The sequence below is a fragment of the Schistocerca piceifrons genome, chromosome 2 (assembly GCF_021461385.2).
Source record: "Schistocerca piceifrons isolate TAMUIC-IGC-003096 chromosome 2, iqSchPice1.1, whole genome shotgun sequence".
In the NCBI taxonomy this organism is placed as follows: Eukaryota; Metazoa; Arthropoda; class Insecta; order Orthoptera; family Acrididae; genus Schistocerca; species Schistocerca piceifrons.
Genome location: NC_060139.1, coordinates 611,477,759 through 611,503,793, shown reverse-complemented (window position 1 = coordinate 611,503,793; position 26,035 = coordinate 611,477,759). Strand labels below are relative to the sequence as shown.

The following is a 26,035-nucleotide window of genomic DNA, read 5'->3' as shown; positions in this document are numbered from 1 at the left end:
AGATTCATTACAGCATCACAAATTGAGTGTACAGATTTTTCGATTGATAAATAAAATGCTCATGTATATTTTTAAGGAACTGTGGGTCATGTCAGGATACAGGCTGACTTTAATTTTTGGATGATAGGGTAACATTTTGTTCACATTAATATTACTGTATTGTAGTTCCAGAAAGCAATCTATGGCGTGGTGCCAGGTACAGGATATCTGGGCTGGCGATGTGCCACTGTAATGCTGTACTCCAGTGCTAGTACAGTATATTAAACTGTGTAGCAAACTCACCTTTGAAACAGAGATCATTTTGATTTCTCAGTGTAGATAAGAGGCGGTTTGTTCATCCAGTAGTGTTTGCGAGTTAACTCTGTAGCGCTCTTCTCTTTTAAACATAATAGTTTTATCAGGAAAGCACTTGAAAAAGTCTTTGTTTTCATTGTAAATGTCATCTGAATGATACTTGTACTAAATAATTAGCAGATCTTCAGTTTACTGCATAGCTTTCCCCAGCCACTTGTTGAAAAACCTGTATTCCTCAGTTTTATTTTGTCGAAGTCATGTGCTTTTCCTTTCACTAATGGCCAATGTATGGGAATGTTTTTATCAAGGGTTTGTTGAATTCATTCCCTGAGATGCTCCTCAGTGTTGGGAAATGCAACAGCTCTATTTTTGTAATATTTTCATGTCCCTCATAGCACTGAGATATTGTAGTATGTCCATCTTTGACAATCTTTTAAAAGATGAGAGGAGGTAAGACAAACTCACTTAAAATCACACTTCATGGCATCTTGCTCTTGAAGCACTCAACATTCTATGTTTTTCACTTTAGTTTTTCACTTTGACATCATGAGAGTGCAACACAGCTTCCTCAGAAATTGACACTTGTCAAATAATTTGTCTTTATCTCTAAAAGCATTGTCTCTGTTCAGAGAAACTGTAACCAAACCTTTGTCTGTCTGGCATATCAAAACATACACAACACATTGCGTTTCTCACAGTATTTACAAATAAAGAAGTATTTGTGTACTTAAAAATATATCCAATTTTGAAAGAGCTTAATAACAGAAATATGTCTAATGTATGTATATTCAAAATGTTCGTTAAAATAACTGATTAATAAATTGTTTTGCCACATTTCCCTCAAGTCAACCACATATAACACTTAAGCTTTGTCTTTTTAATATTTATTACTCTTGAATATGTATCAATTACATATGTGCCTATAATGCTTTAAATAATGGCATAAATGGCTGGTTTTGTAGACCCTACATGCTTTAAGGTGGCTGGTCTCTAATTGTTGAGATGATGATCTTACTTATAGAGATGTGGACAAGAAAAAATAATCTTCATTAGAGGGGTATCTACCTAGAAGTTCAAGGGAGCAAAAATGAAGGGACCTGATGACTAGTATCACTTATAAAAGAGTCCTTTCTCTTACCTAGGTTCAGTTGTGTCAGTTTATTTATTATGACTGGGTACGTGCTGTAAATGTTAAGGAAGTGCAAGAATTGTTTGATCTCATCAGCTGACTTGTTCCTATCTACAGCTGTCATCTGTCATGATTATTGTAACTCGTCCAGAAATAAATTCAATAACCTGCTCCAATAACACTTATCATTTTTGAAGGACAGTGGAGCTATATCTTTCTATTCTTGAATGTTTCCACAAATATTATCTTTGGTTAATCTTTGTATCACATTGGAAAGTATTGTGGAAATGCAAGTAATTCAAGGAGTGAACGTAAGCACACATTTTGTAGTTGAGATGTTGAGTGATTATCAGGCACATAAACAAGGTTCTTAAGAGCTAATTGATAAAAACATCGTCTTGGCCGACTACATTGTCTTCAAGCTGTGTATTGATTGGATTGTGTTAAATGTATTTTGTATCAAATAGCTCCAAAGAAAGAGATTGTCCAAAACTCGGATACATTTTTTTTCAATGCTTTTTTATGTGCTCATCAAAAAAAGCCGTGACTGTACAGTGATTGGCTACCTTTACTCCTTCAATAATCAGCACATCTTTCATTTGTCAGTGGCAGGTGTGCATCCGTATTATGCTACTTGGTTTCTTCTGGGAGTTTAGAGAGATGAACCAATCTGGGTGTTGATGTTTTTTCTATAATCTGGCTTTGGAGATTGTTCATGTGACTGAACTTTCAGAAAACTCCCTCCTGAGTTTTGTTGTACCTGTGTAGCTGTGTGTTGCTAATGCACAATTTCTCTAAAATTAATGTAGTGCAATTTCATAGTCATATGTTTTTAGGACACACAGATCTTGTTGTTTCTGGTGCATATTACTTCTCATCATTGTTCACTGTTTGGTTTCATGTGCATTTCATTTGTAGGTAAATTCGTGTTCTACTTAATTCATTGAAGTCCCCAGTCCTTGAATCACAACAGAGGATTCACGTGAGTTGGAGGCCTTTGTGCATTGAGTCCATTTCAGTACTTTTTTTGTCATGGTGTGAAAACTATCAAAGTTTCTGATATCTCTTATCAGTTGAAGCACTTTCACACCCAAAAACTTTTGTTAAAATAAACATTGCATCTATACCAATGAAAATAATTTTTGAAAATATAAAGCAACTGGATGGATAAAAAATTTACTCTCCAAGCAGTGGCAGGATTGTGCGCATGTATAAATGTTACAAAAATTTGCAAGCTTATGAAGACATTGGCTGCTGCTCCTGGTAAAAGCTTTGAAGGGAAAGGAAGGAGGATGAAAAAACAGGACTGGTACAATTTAGGAAATGGGGAGAGTTTGGAAAAGTTGCCCAGAACCCCAGGTCAGGAGAGACTTAGTGGATGGGATGAGAAGGAAAGACTAATCATTGGGGAATGCACCAGACAAAATATGAAAACCTGAGGGCTTAAAAGTGGAAGATGGGTACTTGTAAGACAGAGAATACTGACAAAACAACTCTTGCACGATATTTTCTCAGTAATCTGTATTGCTTATTATCATATCTTCCACTTCTAAGATCTAAGGTTTTTCAAATCTCATTTGGTGCACTCCCCAATAATCAGTTATTTTTTAGCTGTGTATCTTTTTATTACCAATCCTCCAGAATTTGACTTTTAGTAGCACCAGGGCCTTATATGTGTTCTGATAGTATGTTGCAAACAGTCTGAAGGCCTCTTTTTGTGAATCTCTTTGCAACTTAACTTTTTGCCATTTAAATTTGCGTAATGTTTTGTACCATCTGCTGATAATTGGCCCTTTTCAAAGGCTTTGTGTTGTGTTTCTGTACCAATGAGGTAACACTGAGAGAGCCAACAGTGCGAATATTACGAATCATGGAGCTCGCTGTACAGGGCTCGCATGTGTCTCGACACAGATATATGTAGAGTAGGTGCAACCACATCAAAGGATATCTGTGGTCAGGTGACACCAATGAGAAGGGAAGGAGACCCTTTTTTTCAGTAGCTGCAGGGGCAAAAGTTTGGATGACCGTGTAATCTGACCTTGGATAAATGTTCTCTGTTTTCAAATCATGTAAATTCAGATAAAGTTCTCAAGCTTCCAACAGCCATCACTGCCATCATAACCAGAAGTTTTAACTTCTGCTTCCAGTATAGGAAAGGTGTTCTCCTGGTTTACATAAGGCAGCAGCATCCAGAACATTCCAAATGCGGGCAGGCTTAACACACATGCAGGAAGCCGAGTAAAGCAGTGTATTGCAGCACTTACCCACTACCAGTGTGATGATGATGTCAGCAGATGTAGGAGCTGGTGCCATATTTGAATCTGCTCACCTACCAACCTGTAAATGTCAACTCTGATACTGAATGAGATTTTCACTCTGCAGCGGAGTGTGCGCTGATATGAAACTTCCTGGCAGATTAAAACTGTGTGCCCGACCGAGACTCGAACTCGGGACCTTTGCCTTTCGCGGGCAAGTGCTCTACCAACTGAGCTAAGCACGACTCACGCCCGGTACTCACAGCTTTACTTCTGCCAGTACCTCGTCTCCTACCTTCCAAACTTTACAGAAGCTCTCCTGCGAGGAGAGCTTCTGTAAAGTTTGGAAGGTAGGAGACGAGGTACTGGCAGAAGTAAAGCTGTGAGTACCGGGCGTGAGTCGTGCTTCGGTAGCTCAGTTGGTAGAGCACTTGCCCGCGAAAGGCAAAGGTCCCGAGTTCGAGTCTCGGTCGGGCACACAGTTTTAATCTGCCAGGAAGTTTCAACTCTGATACTGTTCTGTGTCCAAAGCCTGCCCCCACGCCCTACCAAGTGTGTACCCCAGTTCTCCACTCAAGTTATTGTGCTGTATCATTCATAGTAGAATCCCGCTATCTTTTTGCCTCCTCAAGTACGTATTATTTTCCAACTTTCTACATTACGTATGGTCCTTGTTGTTCAGCAAACCATTTTGTGACTGTGGATAGTTTGCTAGGTACTAAGTATTCTACAGGTGTTCCGACCTGCTTCAAAGATTCATGAAAATTACGCCATGTTTTAGATTAAGTTGCTGAATGCAGATGTATGGTATTTACTGTGGATGCAGTGGTATTAGTGATCTCTAGAATGTTCAGGATGGTACTGCCTCCTGTATACGCTATGTGATCAAAAGTATCTGGACACGTGGCTGAAAATGACTTAAAAGTTTGTGGCACCGTCCATTGGTAATGCTGGAATTCAACATGGTGTTGGCCCACCCGTAGCCTTGACGATAGCTTCCACTCTCGCAGGTGTACATTCAATCAGGTGCTGGATGGTTTCTTGGAGAATGGCAGCCTATTCCTGTTGAAAGATGCAGTCATCATCCCAGAATTGCTCTTCAACAGTGGGAAGCAGGAAGGTGCTTAAAACATCAATGTAGGCCTGTGCTGTTATAGTGCCACGCAAAACAACAAGGGTTACATGCCCCCCTCCGTGAGAAACACGACCACACCACCACTGCCTCTGAATTTTACTGTTGGCACAGCACATGCTGGCAGATGATGTTCATCAGCCATTCGCCATTCCCACACCCTGCCATAGGATCGCCACATTGTGTACCATGATTTGTCACTCCACACAATACTTTTCCACTTACACCAAGCGAGCTGTCGTTTGCCGTTTACTGGCGCAATGTGTGGCTTATGAGCAGCTGCTCAACCATGGAATCTAAGTTTTCTCACCTCCTGCCTAACTTTGACAGCACTTGCAGTCGATCCTGATGCAGTTTGGAATTCCACATTGCGACCCTCTTCAACTGTCGGCAGTCTGTTAGTCAACAGAGGTCGGCCTGTTCGCTTTTGTGCTGTACGTGCCCCTTCACATTTCCACTTCACTGTCACATCGGAAACAGTGGATCTAGGGGTGTTTAGGAGTGTGGAAATCTTGCGTACAGATGTATGACACAAGTGACACCCAATCACCTGACCATGTTCAAAGTGAGTTCCACGGAGCACCCCATTCTGCTCTCTCACGATGTCTAATGACTACTGAGGTCGCTGATATGGAGTGCCTGGCAGTAGGTGGCAACCCAATGCACCTAATACGAAAAACATGTTTTTGGGGGTGTTCGGATACTTTTGTCACATAGTGTATAAGGTTGACATTTCCCATCAATTAAGAGTTTCGACTCCTGAAAACAATAGCAGCAACTGCTGTTTAAAGCTAGTGAATGTTATCTTAATTGATGAGACTTGAAAACCAAGAACATTTTATCCATTTAAGACTCTATGAAAGCCTGACGATACGTGATGTGGCCTTGTAACACTATATAAATGGCATTTCACTGTTGGAACTGCAGTGTGACTGAAAGCAAGGGGAAAGTACAGCTGATATATTTCCCAAAGACATGCAGCTCCTCTGTGTTATGTGATAGCATCCTATTGGGCAAAATATTTCTCAGGTAAAATAGTCCCCATTCTGTTCTCCATGTGGGAACTACTCAGGTATGTTTGATATCAGCATAAGAAACAAATCTGGCATTCTACATGTTGAGTGTGCAATATATATTGTTGCCTTCAGCGTATTTAATGTATGATTACTGTATGATGAGTTGTTATTCATAATTAAATTTAATGTTTCAAAAAATGAGTTGACATTTAATGAAATAGGATGGAATCAGACACAAAGAAAGCAGTACAAATTTGTACAAAGGAATTCACGCATTAGTTATGCTGCAATTTTCAATTTTACATGTGAAAGTCAAGACCACATGGAGTGAGATAAAAATTGGACAGGGCATCCATTTAATTGTAAACAGATAATGGGATGATACTGATTATCATTTTTTAAGAACTGATTGGCTGGTTTTGGAAAAACCAGCAAATTAATTCTTGAACAAAACTTAGAAAAACTGCTTTTCTTCCATTTTTTGCCCTTCAAAATTGCTCACAACTTCACCAGTAGACATAATATGCTGTCTGCATCTCACTGTATGTTATCTCTCTTATTCATTACATCAAACCATGTCTTCATAACTCTTTTGTTATCCTTCATTAACAAGAGTGCCAGTTACCTCCCTCCTGGTGCCATACCGTACAGTTATCAATTTTTAAAATTAATTTTGCTTTGCAAAATTATACATTTGTTTTTTTTGTTTTAATCTGGTGAATGTCCTGTGGTTCTTCATCTCTCTCATCTGCAACCTTCGTCTCAGCGTGTATATGCTTGTGCACAACAGCCCCTTGTAACCAGTGGTTAAAGCACTGGGCTCACATTTGGGAGGAGCTGGATTCAAATCTCTATCCAGCCACCCAGATTTAGGTTTCCCATGGTTTCCCTAAATGTATTATGACGAATGTCAAAATGTTTACTATAAAAATAGACATACTTTTCCTTCGCCATCCCTATCCTGTTCCAGACAGTGCTCCATGTCAAATGGTCTCTTCAATGGTGCGACTTTCAGATTGAGTGGCAAAAGAAAGTGTTGTCAGTTCACCTATAACAAATTTGGTTGGTGTATTATGATTTTTCTTCTTTTTCTCCTTCCCCTTCTCCTTCTCATTCTCATTTTCTAACAATAAAGACCTGAAATTTAAGTATGTAAATAATTCCAAATTCAAATTTATAAAATCATTGCATGCATTTTTAGTTATATGTACATTATATCAAAAATACATTTATATCAAAATTGCACAAAATATGTGTCTGGAGAGGAAGACACAATAGTTAAAATTACGCTATATCACATAGTAATGCAACTCCTCGTAGTATCCAATGATCCGGTGGTTTGTCACTAGGGAGCCACAATGGAGTAATGAATGTCAAATCTGTTCGATTTGGCTTTTTGTAAACTGGACACTGAAAAAAAAAAGTAGGTTATTAATACAATACCTAAAGTACTCAAGCAACATGTAACTTCAAGGGCATAAGCACAAATACCAGTGAAAAACATGAACAGGAAGGGAAAAATTAATAAAATGTTTGAAATAGCTCCAGATGACAATTCATGAAGCAGTGTTAATAAAGCTCAACAAATCTGGAGGTAATAATACTGTGTAGGTTCTCTAGATGGCTTACACATATAAATAAATATTTGTGATGATTCTTATTCGCGCCATCCCCAAGCGGCAAAGACATGAAAGGGAGGTATGATTATTTCTGAGTAAGCTGACAGAAAACTGATAGCTATACTATCAATTCTTGTATGTACCTCAATTGTTTTTTTCACCTATCTTGGTGCCTGTCAGTCTTCTGAGCTGGTGTGATCAAGATGTATGTGCTTGCACCTTCCCAATATTGTATAATTAAAAGTTGTAATATGCAGAAGCTGCAAGTTTTCATTCTCCTACCGAGCTACGTCTTAATCTTCACATCCTGGTATGACGAGGGCTTGCATTTTAAAATGGAGCTTTTTGGAGAAGAAGTCAATACGGAGAGAGATTAGGCGATGCGGCCATGCCAGCATCATCGTACATTATTGGGGAGACAAGGTAAATATCAAGCTGTACACAAAAATACCAAGGAATTAATTTTCAATCAATGTTCCAGAACTGCCACATCATTTCTTAACCCGCGAGCAGCCATAACTGCATGCATTTCTGGACTTATAATTTCTGGTGTCTAAACATTTATTAGTATAACTACGCCAGCTCTGAATGGTTCACATTATCTCTCCCCCTAACCACTACAATACATACTAGTGAGTCCTATGTGGAACAAATAATGAAAGAGGAAGAATAACCCCTCAATATATAGATGATGTGTAGAGCAGCTGACAGGCTATGGGGGCTCTTATATGACACTTTTTAATTTCTTTTATAATTTTTCTTGATTTTTGTTGTTCTTTTATTCCATTCCATGTAAAAATGAGCTGTGTGAGGATAAGGGGCAGGGGTGCCTATGTGCCTTCAGAATTAGAAATCCACAAAAATGAAACCACCAACATTGCAAAATATCGCTTCTGCATTATTAATTCATTGCCCAATATACATAGTTTGTTTACCTCAGTCTCTCTGACTGAGGCATTCTTGTGACACAAGTTGCATTAGTTTGATTACTTTGTGGATCAGTGACTCCAAGACACAGAGACGGTGAAGCTAGCTGAGCCTTTCCCTTTTACAGCTTGCCCCAGACCACATAGTAGTCTTTCACTTTCGAGGTAGAATAGTAGATGGAGGAGGACCAATGTCTTCATTTTCGGTTCAGGAGAAGATTTATTTAGTTGGGTGTTACTCCCATGAAACAAATGAAGCAAACTCCCAACAATCGAACAAATGTTAATCATTTTGTATTACGGTTTATGGGTGCATGAATTGGACTGTGATTAGCAATAATGATCCAAGATCCAAAATCTCAAACTGAGGTATTGATCCATTTGCAAACCATTTCATTGTAAAATCTGTAATAGCTGTCATTTCCAAAACTTGTAGAAATGTAGGCAGTTATGTACACTGTATTAAAAATGTCTCTTGGATGATTATTGCTAAATTAGCAAACTATTATTGTGGGTCAGCAACAGCAAATTGTGAATATTCTGATGTTGGCGATAGTAAAAAACACATATATAAATGTAATACATTTCACAGCAGTATTTATTTCATTCATACTAAAGTAAATACAATACGGAGATATGTAACATGAAACATGTGTTCAACCGAATATTATGCTCACGCCTTATGCAACCTTTTTGACATAATTGTATATCTTCTTCAAAATCAACTACACTATTAAATCTTTTGATGTCATTGATGACTTGATCATCTCAGATAAGAGAATGATAAACATGGTTGGCATCACTGGGTATCAAGTGCAACACAGATTTCAGATCTTCAAGTGTAGGTTTAGATATGGCATTCTCTTGAGGAGGGGTTCAAAGAGTCCACAGAAGTTTGAGTTACAAGGTCTTCCCTGCTGTCTCTTTTGCAGGTCCACATTGACATAAGCATCATCATTATGGTCTGATTTTATGTACAGCCTTTATGGAACTTCCTTTTTCAATATTATTTTCATATTTGTGTCCAGTTAGTTGTTTCCTGTCGTGTCAACCTTATGCTTCACAATATGGTTCTCCATTTTAGAACCTTCAACAAAATTGTTGGTCTCTATTAAAGTTACAACAAGGGGATTTCTTTTCCTACAAGTATTCATAACATCTAGATAGTCACTTGGTAGGTACATGCAATGCTGACTTTTCAAAACTCATTCAACATCACTGAAATATGCATTTGACAGAAATGTGTGCCTAGAAATCAGAAGCCTTAGAAAACTGAAGTATGAGATTGATAGTTTTGTCTGCATCGAAGTGTCGCACCAGTTGTGGGGAAAGTGACGATCTGTTGGGAAAAAGCACAAATTCCAACATGGGTAGAGAAACTGAATACCAAAATTAGAAGCTTTGTATTAAAAATGGAGCAACTACAAAAACATGCTGCAAGACTTTTAGACATACATAAATGGAAATAAATGATACTGTTCAAAAACTTGAACACATTTGTGACATTGCAATGCTAATGTTTTAAATATCATTACTACTGAAGAATAGTTTTCCATCTGCTTCTTTAATTGCCTCATCCTCCAAGAACATTGGCAATCAGCATGATCTGTTGTTTATCCATGGCTCTTCCAAACAGGTATTCTGTGCTCAGTTCAAATCACTGCCCTAGGTTCTTTAGCCAAGATGTATGTCCTGGACCATGTCTGCTATCAATATTTCCTTGAAGATTACTTGCAGCAAGTTGCATTCCTTGTTCCCCATTATATGGACAAAGTATTAGAGTTTTCTTGTCCTGATGGTACTGAGAATTTCTAAATATTTGTTTATACACTGTAGAGCTGCCACATTTGTGATATTATCTATTCATAGTATTCTTGATATCCTTTAAAACACCAATACTTCAAATGGCTCCAGTTTTGTACCTAATACTGCAGTAAGTGTCCATGACTCCACTCCAAAGCGAGTAGGATACTGAACATGTCACATCAAAGTAGTCAAGTGAGAAGTGTAATACTCATGTCATGGCTTTCAGAATTTTGTCAGTTCCTGAAAAGTGCTTCTGGCCTGTTCAATACTGCAGCAAATTTACTGAGAGAAGTCCCAGTAACTGTTGATTTTATACCTCAAATATTTATATGATGAAATTCTTTCAATCCTACTGTTACTGGGTGTAACAGTTATTGAATTTCATTTCAATTTCTGCTGACAACCATCCATTTTGTCTTCTTGACATGTGAACATATCCTCTCTGTATTGCTCCCTTTGGCAATGGAGTTTATAATTCTTGCAGATATGTCATCCTGGTTGCAAGTAAAACAGTGTTATCAGCGTATATTAACTCCATTAGCCACCACTGCTTGATAGTTTCCATCAAGAGCATCTCAGAAAATCTTTTCATAGTAGATGTTGAAAAGTAATGGGGAGAGAATGCAGCCCTGGGAAACTTCTTTCATAGTCAGTACTTCCCATAGCTGACCACTGTACACACTCTAGCACTTTGGTTCCAATAGACATTCCCAATCAACTGGATGTCACAACCATCTAGCCCCAGTTCACCGAAGTTTGGACATTAATTTGTCATGCTGGATAGTGTCAGTGGCTTTCCCATAATCAATGAAATAAGCATAAACATTGACATAAACATCACAAAGCTTTTGAGTCAATACCTGAATGCTCCCTGAGTCCCAACACAACTCCTGGATCCAGAGTCTCCAATGCTCTCATCACAATTACAAGATATTCTGAAATGCAGTATTTTAAGGAATAATTTGAGGGAGCTACTCATTAAACTGATTATTCCGCAACGATTGCAACACTTTGCATTGTGTGTTTTGGGAAGTGGTACAAACACAGGTTTAAGCCAATCATGTGGTAAGATTCTGTTTCGATAGATATTGTTGAACAAACCAGTCAAAAAGGAAAGAGACTGTTTAACCTTGGGGTGCTTTAGTACTACATTGTGCATTTAGTCAGGACCTGGTGCCTTTGTATTTGATGATGTGGCATGCTCTACTTCTGCTTTTGTGATCCATATCATCACTTTCCCAGTGGTTAGAAAGAAGACTATGTTTCATGCATGGAATCACTCAACAGCTTGAGAAAGAGTGAAGAGCTGAGAGCAAAGCAAATATGAAATCCAACAATTTGGTAAATAATTTATTTGTAAATTCATGACATAAATATATTAGAATATAAAATAAAATAAAAATCAATTCCTCATTCTGTGCTGATGACTTTGCTCATATTTTGGTCATTTAACTGGCTGTTCTTTGAATCTTTTTAATCATTTTTTCATCACAGCAATTGGTGAATTGGTGACATATTCATGTAGTGTTGAATCAGAGTTACTTGTTTTTGAGGTAGATATTCGAACACTGATAACACTGACACAAAATTCCATTGCCTCAAGTAAGATGAGAAAACATCATCAAACAGTAATGACCCCAAGGTTTGCTGCTGCTGTGGGCTTAGTCACAGGGAAGTAGTTCATATTCTGATAGCTACTACCCATGTGGTATGGCAGGCATTATCCATATGAAATTATCCTCTTAAGTGTTTTTGAGAGGAAGATGGGCTATAATAATCTTAAAAAGATTTAAAAATGGTCTGGAAATGATGTAAATAAATTCCATTGCAATTAAGTATGGAAAAGACAAGGAATACTTGGGTCAGGTCAATGTGTCTTGAACACTTGATTTTGATCTGGATACTTCAAGAGAATAGCAATCTCGAGAGCATTATACATAATTTTTAGAGTTTATTGTGATTTTTCTTGGCAAAGCAGTATCTCATGGAGTTTCCATGCTCCAGAGGCTATCTATAAGGGTGGAACGTGAAAGGCATTTGTTATTTGAAAATGTTTGTGTTCCATGATGAATTTCAATTATCATCACAGTTTATGATATTTGTATTTTCCTGTCATTGTGTGTATCTATTGTGGTTCTCTGCCTCTTCCACAGCCAAAGTGCCATATATAGATTTCAGCATTGTTTCGCAGCTTTATAAATATCAAACTGTTGATTGTGATGTCTCTTGTGGGACTTTCCAAAAATGGAAAAATTGTCTATTGTTCCTGTCTCCTGAATCTGCCGTCTTTACATCTTTGGTCCTAATTTGTCTTCTGATTCAAAAATCAAAATGTTCAATACATTTGAGCATTATGGGGAACCATCAGAAGGAAAAACTAATAGAGTTCAAGTAGGAATTGATCAATTCACAGAAACAGTCAATAATGGCATTGATCAGCCAGTTCTTAATAAAAGAAGACTACTGTAGTTTTATTTTACTGGATCTGACCTGAGTGATTGAGTTCTTTAAGGGGAGTACGTATGGTGGAATTGGTCAAAAAGTGACATTTTCGGATTATTATCTCTTATTAATATTTGATCTCTCCTGAATAATTTGATGCAATATTTGTCGGAAAATTCCAATTGGAAGTGTAGTTTTTATCATTTCAAAGGTAATAGTGTGTGCGTAAAATTATCCGGTTGTTCTGCACTGACTTGCCTCAGTATCTCTATCTCTTGAACTATTCAATCTAGAAGGCTGTGGTTTTCAGGTATTTATTCCTTGAAATCATGTTAATGTTTGTGTTAAGAGGTAGGATGCACTGTGTAAACAGAAATGGCAGTGTAGCACATGCATTTTGTTTATTTACTTTGTGGTTGTCATGTTTCATAAGTTTTGAACTGAAAACATAGTGGTTTGGTGTGTTATTATACGCTCTTATACCTCTTTTCAACATGACAAAAAGAAGGGGTTCTTTTAAGAAGCAACATTTCCATGGAAATCAGCATATCACAAAATCTGAATCCAGTGTTGATCCTGAAATAGATTTTTCACAGACACGTGATAAGGACACGCCTACTAGTGCTTCAAAGAGGAAACTTGGAGACCATGAGGATTTATTTATTGGCAAAGATGAAAATAGTTTAGCTTATGTTCTTTTAGATTTGAGTGTGTTAGGACAAGTTTTGCAAGATGCTGTGTCATGTAAGGTTTGTGGTGGGCAAATTAGCATCTCTGAGGACTCATCTGCAAGGACTGGACTGGCTAACAAACTTGATATTCAGTACTAAGTTTGCAGGCTCTCGAAATCATTTTGGACTTCTGAAAAGTGCAAGAATGACTTGTTTGAGAGCAATGTTAGGTTCCTGTATGGAATGAGGTGCATTGGGAAAGGATTGGCTGCAGCTGAAGTATTATGTGCAATGCTGAACTTGCCAAACCCACCAACCAGATCAAGTAAGTACACAGAAGTAATTGGTGAATGTGTCAAATCTGTTGCTGTTGCTTCTATGAAAGCTGCTGCTAAAGAAGCAGTAGAATTAAATAACACAACAGACTTATCTGTGGCAGTTGATGGCACATGGCAGAAGAGAGGTCACACATCAAAAAATGCAGTTGCAACTGTCACTAGTGTTGACACTGGTAAAGTTTTAGACATTGAAGTGCTAACTAAATACTGTCATCAGTGTAAATCAGTTGATGAAACAATTGGAAGCCATAAAACAAATTGTGCTAAGAATTATGAGGGAACTAGTGGGGGTATGGAGGCTATTGCAGTTGTTTCTATGTTCAGACGTTCACAACAAGAGAGTGGTGTGTGTTACACTGAGTACTTGGGGGGGTGGTGATTCAATAGCTTACAAATCAGTAGTGGAAAGCCAACCTTATGGTAATAAGCAGATTGTTAAGATTGAGTGTGTGGGCCACATTAAAAAATGGATGGGAACACGCCTCCGAAAATTGAAGCAGACAAAAGGAAAAGAGAAGGTATCAGATGGAAAGACTCTAAATGGTAAAGGAAGACTTACAGACTAAAACATTGATGAACCCCAGCATTATTATGGAATGGCAATAAGAAACAATACACATGACCTACAAGGGATGAAACGAGCAGTGTGGGCTACATTCTTCCACAAATCTTCCACTGATGATACACCTATACATGGTCTTTGTCCACCTGGTGCTGATTCATGGTGCAAGTACCGCAAAGCTCAGACAGCGGGTAGCGGGGAACAATTTAGGTGCAAAAATAGCATACCATCTGCAGTGATGGAAGCTATTAAACTAATATATAGAGAATTAGCTCATCCTGACCTTCTTTCCAAATGTCTCCACGATCGAACGCAAAACCCGAATGAGTCTTTCAGTAATGTAATTTGGACCCACATACTAAAAAATGTCTTTGTAGGAAGGAAAACTCTATGCTTGGGTGTTTGTGATGCTGTGATAACATTTAATGATGATATAAAGGAAAGAACTGGGGTGCTAGAGGAACTTGGTATCACTCCAGGTGCTAACACACTGCAAGCCTTTCAGCGAATGGATCGATTTAGGATCATGAAAGCCCAGCGTGCAGGAGAGGAAATGACTAAAGAAGCAAGAGGCAGGAAAAGAAGGAAGCTTCTAGGTTTGCAGGATAGTAAAGAACAGGATCCAGATAATGCTTATTATGGGCCTGGCTGTTTCTAGAAGCTGGCATGCCTCCACGTGTAAGTTGATATCAAATAAAATGTTTGAACTTGATTTGCCGGAAATGACATTTTTAAAATTATTTGACCTGTATCTCTAATTTTACACTATGTTACCACTTAGTATGCTGCAGCTACTGAACCTCCCAAAACATCTCTATTCCTAACGGTTTTTTACTTACAGAAGAAAAAGTGGACTTTTAAAAGAAAATATTGACCAACATTTTAAAAAAATCATAACTAGCTAATTATTTCGCTGTGCATTTTGATTCTGGTTCAGTAATCAGAAAATGAGCGATACTATACATCCCAAAAATTTCAGATCTCTATCTGTCACAGGTTCTGAGATAATGGGTCATCAATAGTGTAAATTTAACACTGTGGGTATAGGATGTATGTACTCACCTTAAGACAAATCTTTCACAGTGGCACAAAAAAATTAAGATTTTGTCAGTGCCCTACTCTTGGTCAATAAACTGAAAGTTGCAAATGATCTGGCAGAAGAAGGTGAAGGAAGCATTTTGTAAAGTATATCTAATATTGCCATCAGTTTGTGGGGTATAAAAAAGATTTTTTAAAAGAATAAGTATCTTTAAAAGAAAAGTTAATTTTTTTCATCATATTTCCTTCACAAACATTGTATGCAGTAATGTTTTAGATTGTACATTTAAAGTTATTACAATAAATTTAATAATTAATTTTAATCAGCTGCTTTTGTGTAATAGTTTTAGATAAAAAGTGAGATTTTTATGTGAGTCTTCATTTAGGAACTGGTGGCTCCTTTTATTATGGAGCCCAAATTACACAAAACTCTTTTTTTTTCATGCAGTAGTACCAATTTGGGGATGGCAGAAAGAAAAAAAGAAAAATTTCACTGTGAGTAACATAAACAAGGTAGAAAATATTACTGAGCTTGGTGACTGAGGGATGATGGGGACTCAAAAGTTGAGAACTGAGACTATGCAGATTCAGTGCCACTTATTACTAAAATTGGTAGCTAACATCAGTGTAACTTTTTGTAATTAATTTCACTCACTTAATTACACACAAAATTTTCCCATTGTATATGATGACACTCATTACCAGGAAAGTCATGCTAATAATCAATTACTTACCATATACAGTTTAGGATCCTTAGGTGCTGTGCTGTTAATTGCAAACACATGGACTACTGGCATATTGACAAACAATTGTTTTGGGCGAGACTCGACTAGTTTTACAGCTCTTTTGTTCCAGCCACAACCTTCGAGAAATAGACCATGCACGTATACACCCTCCTGTAAAATAACGATACAAAAAAGAGAAATGAGATCTAGTATAATGGGGGAGATAATAGTAGATGTTAGTAAATATCAGTTTTGGCATTTGTGTGTGTGTGTGTGTGTGTGTGTGTGTGTGTGTGTGTGTGTGTGTGTGTGTGTGTGTGCTACAGATTTACTTCTGCTGCAACACCAATGAAACCTCAGTTACGGAAAGGAATAATTTATGAAATCTCAAGTGAAATATCAACTAACCCCTTAGTTAGGCCAATTTTTTGCTTTTTTATCTACCAATTTGCCAACAACAACATTAATGGCTGTAAACAGATGAGACAGATCAATAAAATACTGAATTTGCTATGGAACATAACATCAGTGACCTATAAGATTGTTTATCCATAATTCTTCCACTAAATTTTGTTTGCATTTACAGCACATGTTTTCTCTCAAGTTCACCTCTTACAGTATGTTTCTGTCCTGTGATTGCTTATCTTGACCTCCTCCTCACATGTGCTGTTTTCTTATAGAATGCAGTTCAATGTGATTGGATGCATAATTTTTATTTTTACTTTGCTACCTTTATGGTTTAGTGATTGGGTTTTGATTGGCTGTCCAATGTTAACCACACAGTGTATATGTACTGCAGGATGCCTTATGTTACATAAATATTTTTGATATTAGAATGTCACCCTGCCTGGAATTTCTCTTCACTGCCAAGAGGTCCCACGCTTTGCAAGAAATTCATACCTTGTCACTGTTACAGACAAACATGAAATGTGACTTATTAGCATGTGACTTATCAGCTTTCACACCTCCAGTATCAAATGGCATTATTCCTCTGTTCACACTAATGTTTGTACCTTATGGCTGGACTTAGATCTTTAGGTGTTGCACTTTAATTTTTTGCACTGTTTAAATGGTTGTAAATGATTTATCATGAAATGAATATAAACATCCCTGATTGTGATTTTGTAGCACCTTTTTTTGACACCAGCACCTGTTGTATCATTTCTTCTTCTTTCACTTCTTTAACTCTTTCATGATAGATTTTGTTTGCCCTTTCTTTGTGACCCACTGCTGAATGCTTTGGCTTGAAAAAGTTTCTCGTGGAAGACATGTACTCAAATGTTCACATTTTGGTTTTCAAAAAATAGTAAGAGATGTATATCCCACTGGACCTGGCGCAGAAGAGTTATTCCAAAAATTTGAATTACCTCATAAAATATCAGTTCAAATATCAGCGATTTCATGCATCAATTACATTTTCTTTATTTCTCGCCCAACCCTATACTATAAATGTGTGCTTCATAGCATTCTAAATAATTTCTCATGCCCTTGAGGTTAGACCTACATTTTAGTTTCTTCATTTGAAATAGGCATACATCTGTACTGGGGCTATTTAGTCTCACTGGACACCCTGTTTAGCATTTTTAAGCCTAAAAACTCATCTCCAGTCTCCTTGTCACCATCCCCACAATAAGAGAGGAAAGCTATTTCGAAATAAGCTTAATTTTTTGATGATTTATTTCTATTGTAAAGCTTACTGTTTACATATCAACTGTCAATCCTACAGTAGCAGAAAAGGTACTTTAATACTTTCTGCATAAATGTTTTGACACTTAACATATAGCTGAAGAAATAAATATAATGTCATAATGTAAGACGCCATTATCACATAGTCATCAATAACAAGCCAATTTTTTCTAATAATAATAATAATAATAACAATAATAATAATAATATAAAATGAATAAGCAAGACAATATTTGTGAAATGGTAATAAAATCACATTTAGCACCACGAGGGGTGTGAAACGTATACTAAGAATAGTGAACTACAATGTGACAACAGTGTAGTGAGAAACTGGCATTTTCGAGTTCAAAAAGTAGAAATGATTTTTTTACAATAAAGTGGAAATTTATTGCATGTGATATTCCTCTTCCAAGCTCAACACTCCCGTTAAAAACCTATATCTGGAGAAGTGTACCAAAAAGTCTGTTCCCAGTGAGGGTACTTTAAGAAAGTTACACCTTCAGCCGTTACATAGAGAAAAAGTGTCACAGATCAGATGAATAGTATCTGATGGTACAGTATATATATTCTAAATGAAATAATTAACAGGCAGAGCAAATCTGTATAGAATATTTTGTGGGACTACTGAATGGAGAACAAATGAAGCCAATGATTTTGTTTGCTGGCAGCCAGAGACAGTGGTAACATGTGTGAGGTGTGTTTGTGTGAATGTGTGTGTGTATGTTTTCCAGTCCAGAAGAAGAAGGTCTTTTGGCTGAAAGCTTACTTGTTTAGCAGTTTTTTTGTTGTGCCTGCCGGTGACTCAACATCTCCACTATACTGCCATTATTCCATCCTGGATTTTCCATTGTTTAGTAGTATGGCTGTATGATTCAAAATTCAGTCATGTCCTGATTTTGATTAAAACAGTTTGGGAACACAAGGTTATTGGTGTAGGTCTTGAGGGATTTGGTATTAGAACATACACGTTTACTACAGGTACTTTGACTGTAAGGAAGGGTGCTGTCTCTTTCACATTTTCTCTATTTTCTTCCACTTATTAATTTTAATTACATTATTTTTACCACTTTCTTGTTCTCATTATGCTCTAGTATGTCTCAGGCACTCAATATACTCATATTTTCTAACACCTCTGAATTGAGATTGGTACAGTGTTTACTAATGTGCTATATTTGACCTCATATTCTTTCTGATGCTTTTTCCTTCACTTTTGCTTCCCTTCCACCTTGTCATAGGTTAATCTCACTTGACTTCAATTTGGAATAGATTCTTTCCTTACCTTTCCTATTCAATCTCCCTTTGCTGAAGAAGTAAAGGCTAATCTTTCTGTCTCCTTGTGGTTTTAACAATTTTCTGACTTCAGTTTTCATTTTCATGCAGTTAACTGCCTTTTGTTATTGTACATTATCTGCTACACTATTGACTTTATAGTCTCAGTTAGAATCCAAGCTAGCCAATAGCAGCCCCTGTCATTCATACACTGTTAACTACAGCATCTAGACCTGATGGAAGTTTTTTAGATCATTTCTAAGATAAAATTTAAGCAAACTGGTAATTGCAGGTACATAGTGGAAGCTTAGTGAGCAGTACTGTCATTTATTTGCAAAGAAACTCACAACTGGTGGAATTCGAACTTCTTCCAATGCGAGCTTTGTCACCTCATTGTGTAAGGTAACAACGTCCAATGCCCAGCCCTTATGTGCTCTTGCTACCTCCTGTCTCATTGCTGTCAGAAAACCTGTGAATTTAAGTGGATTATGAAAATTTTTGTTTCATACCTTACTTTAAACTGTGATGATAATGATAACAAATGGCACTGGGCCATGGACTAAATTAAATACACAAACATCTCTAAAATATTTCAGATTCAATTACAAAAATGTACATTGATTTTTAACATCAATTTTTGTAATTAGGGAGATCCTTATAGTTAAATTAAGTACACTACTTCCGTATTTTAAAATTGTATGAATCAGTTCAAACTTTGCACAAAGATAGATAAATTGATAAAGTCAAAACAAAACTTTTTTAATCCAATATTTTTCGTCTGTTGTTGAGATACATTGAGTAGAGCTAAATGAAACATGTAAAATTTGTTCTTGCATGAAATGAATGCACAGAAATGATTTAAAGAGAATCAGCTACATTGAAAATGCATTCTTACAATAAAATTAAAAAACTCACTTGCAAAAATTTAGCTTCATGCTGATTTCAGTGCACCATCCCGATATATTGGGGCCATCACCATTATAGAGTTATGAACCTTCTTGTTCCAACATCCCAACAAGAACCAATTTTGTCCCAATTTTGCAAAATACTGTTACGAGCTTGGCTCAAGTACTGAAGTAATGCCATCTGTTAGCACAACATGTAAAAGCAGCTATCTGAAATCCCAGATTGGGTGATGATTGAAAACCATATATATTTATTTATTTATTTAGTCCTTTGATCACTTGTAGTACAATGTACAAGATGATATTGGACTTAATTCTGGTCATTACAGTAGAGAGTTTTTCAGGATTGCAGTATATATAGTTCTATGTGTTATACGTTACATGAGCTACAGCTCTATACATTTACTGCAGGTCCGGTATTCATTTACTGACTGGATATGGTGGTACTGTAGATATTTTCTAACAGATCGTCCTGAAGTATTAATATTTAGTATACATTTTATTTAATTTGGCAACTTGTTGAATAATTTTATTCTCAAGTAGCATGTACCTTTCTGATATAAAACAGTATTAGCTGGAAGTAAATGCAAATTACCTTTTAATCTAGTGTTGTGATTATGTAAGCCACAATTTTTTATAATACCATTATCATTTCCAATTACATTTCTTTTAATATACATTAGAATGAACATACAAGATAGTGGTAGATCTTTCAATGTTTTAAATATTGATTTACATAACTGTACAGTTCTGCTCCCTATAATAATCCTAATGGCATTTTTTTTTTGATTGTGAAGGTCCCGAGAGATGCTAGTGAATTCCCCCAGAATATGAGTCCACATTTTAGGTATGCATTGAAATATGCATAATAGGCAGACATTAGATACTGTTCATTTATGCATCCTTTTAGAGACATTAAAAGATAGCAACCTGTATTCAGCTTGGAATTAACATGCTCAATATGTTTGTCCTATTTTAGGTCACTTTGAATCCATATGCCAAGAAATTTTGTTACTTCTCTATTAATGATGGGTTGTTGGTTGATGGTGATATCTGGATAACACAGGGTATTGTTTTAAGAGCTATGGAAATTTAATGCTACTGTTTTTCTGTTATTTATTATAAGCTAATTCATTGCGGATCATTTACTTAATTGATTTGTAAAAGAGTTTACTTTATGTTGGATATCATCATTTTTTGCTGCATTTACTAATATTGTTGTGTCATCAGCAAATAGAATTATTCTGTGTGATTCATCATGCACATCCACACACAGTGCCACACAAAACAACAAGGGCTGCAAGCCCCCTCCATGAAAAACACGACCACACCATAACACCAACGCCTCCAAATTTTACTGTAGGCACTACACACGCTGGCAGATGACGTTCACCGGGCATTTGCCATACCCACACCCTGCCATTGGATCGCCACATTGTGTACCGTGATTCGTCACTCCACACAACATTTTTCCACTGTTCAATCATCAAATATTTACGCTCCTTACACCAAGCGAAGCATCATTTGCCATTTACTGGCTTATGAGCAGCCGCTCGACCATGAAATCCAAGTTTTCTCACTTCCTGCCTAACTGTGACAGTACTTGCAGTGGATCCTGATGCAGTTTGGAATTCCTGTGTGATGGTGTGGATAGATGTCTGCCTATTACACATTACGACCCTCTTCAACTGTCGACAGTCTCTGTCAGTCAACAGATGAGGTTGACTCATACTCTTTTGTGCTGTATGTGTTCCTTCACATTTCCACTTCACTGTCACATCAGAAACAGTGGACTTAGGGGTGTTTAAGAGTGTGGAAATCTTGCATACAGACGTATGACACAAGTGACACCCAATCACCTGACCATGTTCAAAGCCCATGAGTTCTGTGGAGCTCCCCATTCCGCTCTCTCACTATGTCTAATGACTACTGAGGTCACTGATATGGAGTACCTGGCAGTAGGCAGCAGCACGATGCACCTAATATGAAAATCATACGGTTTTGGGTGTGCTTTGGGGGAAAAGTGAACACCTGAATTATTACATGTGAACTCTTAATTGATCTTATTTTATTGTAGTGGTCCTTACTCCCTATGTAGGTGGCTTTCAACAAAATATTTTTGCATTCAGAGGAAAAGGTTGATAATTTAAATTTTGTGAAAAGAACACCTTCATTTTAATGATTGCCAGCCAGTTTGAGTATGATATATCTCTCTCTCTCCCCTATTTAGCCATACTACAAAATGAGCTGCAACTGATTGAAGTATTTCAATGTCTACCATCAATCCTATTTGGTAAGGATTTGATACCCTTCAGCAACTACCCAGAAGAGGACAGACAAGCACAGTGTAGGTAGTGCCTTATTGCATCTTCTAAGTGTTGTGGCAATGAAATACAGTCTTTCATTCGGCTTCCTTACAACATTTTCTGTGTGGTGGTTTCCATTTAAGTTGTCCATAATTGTAATCTGAAAGTTTTTAGTGAACTGACAATCTTTAAATTTGTGTAACTTATCATGTAACCAGATTCTTACAGGCTCCTTTTAGGATTCCTGTGCAGAATCTCAAACTCTTTATTGTTTAGAGTTTATCGCCACCTTTTGCACTATATACATATCTTGTCTAAATCATTTTGCAATTGTTTTTAATTTTATAATGACTTTACTAGATGTTAAATAGTAGCAGCATCTTGAAACAAGCGAAAAGGGCTGATCTTATTGTGGTGTAAATAGTTTATATAGATCAGGAACAGCAGAGGGCTTGTAACACTTCCTTGGGAAAGTTTGATATCACTTCTGTTTTAGTTGATTACTTTCTGTCAGTTGCTATCAGCTGGGACCTTTCTGACATGATATTATGAATCAAGTTACATAACTGCAACAATACTCCATAGACATGGAATTAAATTTACAGTTGCTTGTGAGGAATGATGTCAAAAACCTTTTGGAAATCTAGAAATACGGAATCAATCTGAGATCCCCTACCAATAGTACTCATGGCTTTGTGTGAATAAAGAGCCAGTTGTGTTTCTGACTCTGTGCTGCCTCTGTGTCATTCATTTTTTATTTGTATAGTAAAGAATTCCACAGTTTTGAAAGTAAAATCACTTTAAATGAGGTAAAAAGATGTCGTGATATAGCTTCAACAATAACAGATATTTTTACAGACAAAACACTAATGTGAAGTCTGGCTGAAATTTGTAGGTTATCTGTGATGATCAACATTGAGGAGGGAAAAAAATTCAACATTCTCTTGCAGTTATTATGCAAAAATACCAAAATTTAATGTTGTATCCTACAGCTACTCTTTCAACACATTTGTAACTGAGTGTATCTCATATCCTTAAATGAATAATTTTACTAACTTTTTGACCAACTGCAACATAAGAAAATAGTAATGCTGCTGATTGAAATTAATGTATCAGAATTAATATATTTCTGCTGAACAGATAAGAAATTTTTCATACATGTTCATTCATATAAAACCTGGTAACAATCCATGTTTTTAAATTGAAAGACTCATGACAAATGAGATTTAATAGAGAAGCCAGGGTAGGTAAGAAAAAAATACAGTATTGTGTAGTATTTATAATAGCATCAATGGCCTCCTCATAAGCCAACCTGTTAATGGTCCATCTAAAGGAAGCTATTCCAGCCACCCAAGATCTTAATCCCCTTGTATTTTTCCAGTTCAGTGATTCATGATCTGGACCCAGTGCCATGACTTTCTATCCTCATTCCTCCATGATCTTTGCACCCTCGCTTCCATTCATTTCATGTGGTACATTTCAGCTCAGAGTGTCATTTTCCCGCCTGCTGACCCTCAATACTTGTATGACTCTGAAAAAATCTGTGGGCTTTATAAGCTCACCAACCATCAATGGTACTTCAAAAGTCTCTCCTATAAAAGTAGCCACCAGAGGAAATTGTATCTGCAATGATGAGCAGTCCCTTGCCCTTTATGCTCAAGGTCTTACTACGGCCTTAACAGGTAGGTACCACCCTCCAGTCCTAGTCCACAAACAGATCTCCTATAGCACATACAAACATTAAAAAAAAGGATTCACAATTCTATTCAGAATAGGTAGCTGAAAAGTTCTAAGCCAACACTGTCAATTTAAAAGCATGTGTCATATTCAGACACCCTTAGTGATGATTTTCTGGTTCAGACCAAAATTTTAAAACTGCCCAATCCATCATTAGCATATGTGTTATCGATTGAACCATCTTGTGAAGTGCCTTGATTGGCTTAGCAAGAGAGAGAGAGAGAGAGAGAGAGAGAGAGAGAGAGAGAGAAAAGTCTACATAAAATGTAGAAATTTGGGGCATGGTTCCATGTCCTTAAATATATCAGCATTTTTCCTGATTATATATGTGATACATATGTTATAGTTATGTGAAATGGTGAATTTCTTATTCACGTTCACAAAACTTAATCATTCACTACATAATGTCGTCATTTATAATTACAAATCATATTCAGTTTATCTGGAAACTATTTATTTAAAGAATTATTGACCATGATAATGGTGTAAGCTGAATAAATGAATTAAAATTATTAAACATTTTTGAAACCTACAGAACACACAGAGCTGATATTTTCTATGAACAAATAGTTAGTTGTTTGTAAAATAATATACCTCAGTTGAAAGTCCTTCAGTGCCTCTTTTCAGCAAGAATTTTAGTTTACCTGAAAGCTTCCTATTTTAAAAGTTTCCATCTACCAGAAAAAAAATTACGTTATTTTGACTGTTAAGCATGATTAATTCCTAGAACAAATGTCAGGATTTGGTTTTCGTGATTTTTTCTGACCTAGAAAAAATGTTTAGTTGAAACATGCATTGTAGTCACAATGTAATTCCAACTACACTGATGGAAAGAGTTGCAACACCAAGGGGGAGTTGTGCGATGTAAGTGAAAGTTGGTAGGCCTGTTTCTACCTCTGAAAGATGATGTCTATTCGAATTTCATGCCAGTTGCATAAGAGTGGTGTTAATAGTGTGTAGAATGGCTATGAGCCTTAGTTACCTTTGAGACTGGACTTGGTGAATTGATGTTAGTTAAGAATGCCTTCAAGGCAACAAAGACACCATTGTCAACACCTAACTGAGTTTGAACAAGGTCATGGAATAGGGCTGTGAGAAGCTGAATGTCACTTCTGTGATTTTTCAGAAAGACTAGGCAGGAATATAGCCACTGTAGGTGATTGCTGGCAGCAGTGATCGTGAGAATCTAAGGGCTGCAAGAAAACTAGGCTCTAGATGACCATGTGGCACTACCAAGAGGGGAGACAATTATGTTTGGCAAATGGCTGTGGTGTATTTTACTGCATCTACAGCAGCAATTTGAGCTGTAGTTGGCAATACAGTGACACAATGAACTGTTACAGATTGGTTACTTTATGGACAGCTTCAAGCCAGATGGCCTGTAGCGAGAATTCCATTGATCGCAAACCACCACTATTTGCGACATTATTAGTGTCAAGCGAGAGTTCATTGGAGGGCACGTTGGAGGTCTGTTGTGTTTTCTAATGGAAGATGGTTCTGCCTTGGTGCCAGTGATGATGGCCATGTGTTGGTTAGAAGGAAGTCAGTTGAGGGCCTGCAACCAGCCTGTCCATGTGCTAGACACACTAGACCTACTCCTGGTGTTACAGTATAGAATGTGATTTCATATAACAGCAGGAACACTCATGGTTATCCCACACACCTTGACTGCAAATTTGTATGTCAGTCTGATGATTCGACCTTTTTTTGCTGTCATTCATGAACAGGATTCCACCGGGTGTTTTCCAACAGGACAACACTCACCCACATACCGCTGTTTTAACCCACCATGCTCTATAGGGTGTCAACATGTTGCCTTGGTCTGCTCAATCAACAGATCTGTCTCCAATTGAGCACATGTGGGGTATCATCAGATGACAACTCCAGCATCATCCACAAACAGCATTAACCATCCCTGTATTGACCAACCTACTGCAACAGGCATGGAATTCCACCCCACAAACCGACATCTGGCACTTGTACAATGTACTACACAATGCATGCACATTTGCATGCTTACATTCAACATTCTGGTTCCTAAAGAATGGAAGGTAGCACAGGTCGCACCTATATCCAAGAAAGGAAATAGGAGTAACCCATTGAATTACAGACCCATATCACTGCAGTAGGATTTTGAAGCATATACTGAATTCAAACATTATGAATCACCTTGAAGAAA

At 37.1% G+C, this 26,035-nt stretch overlaps 1 protein-coding gene across 1 annotated transcript in view; it reads right to left on the bottom strand.

Moving 5' to 3' along the window:
- Nucleotides 1-6,809: 6,809 nt before the first annotated feature.
- Nucleotides 6,810-26,035, bottom strand: part of LOC124775662 (dynein axonemal heavy chain 8-like) — a 605,208-nt gene continuing 585,982 nt past the window's right edge. Inside the window, exons 44-47 of the mRNA XM_047250489.1 lie at nucleotides 19,256-19,377; nucleotides 15,963-16,124; nucleotides 7,115-7,236; nucleotides 6,810-6,963 (exon numbers count right to left, since the gene is read on the bottom strand). Of these exons, the coding sequence (XP_047106445.1) occupies nucleotides 6,810-6,963; nucleotides 7,115-7,236; nucleotides 15,963-16,124; nucleotides 19,256-19,377 (560 nt within the window). The remainder of the gene's footprint in view (nucleotides 6,964-7,114; nucleotides 7,237-15,962; nucleotides 16,125-19,255; nucleotides 19,378-26,035) is intronic.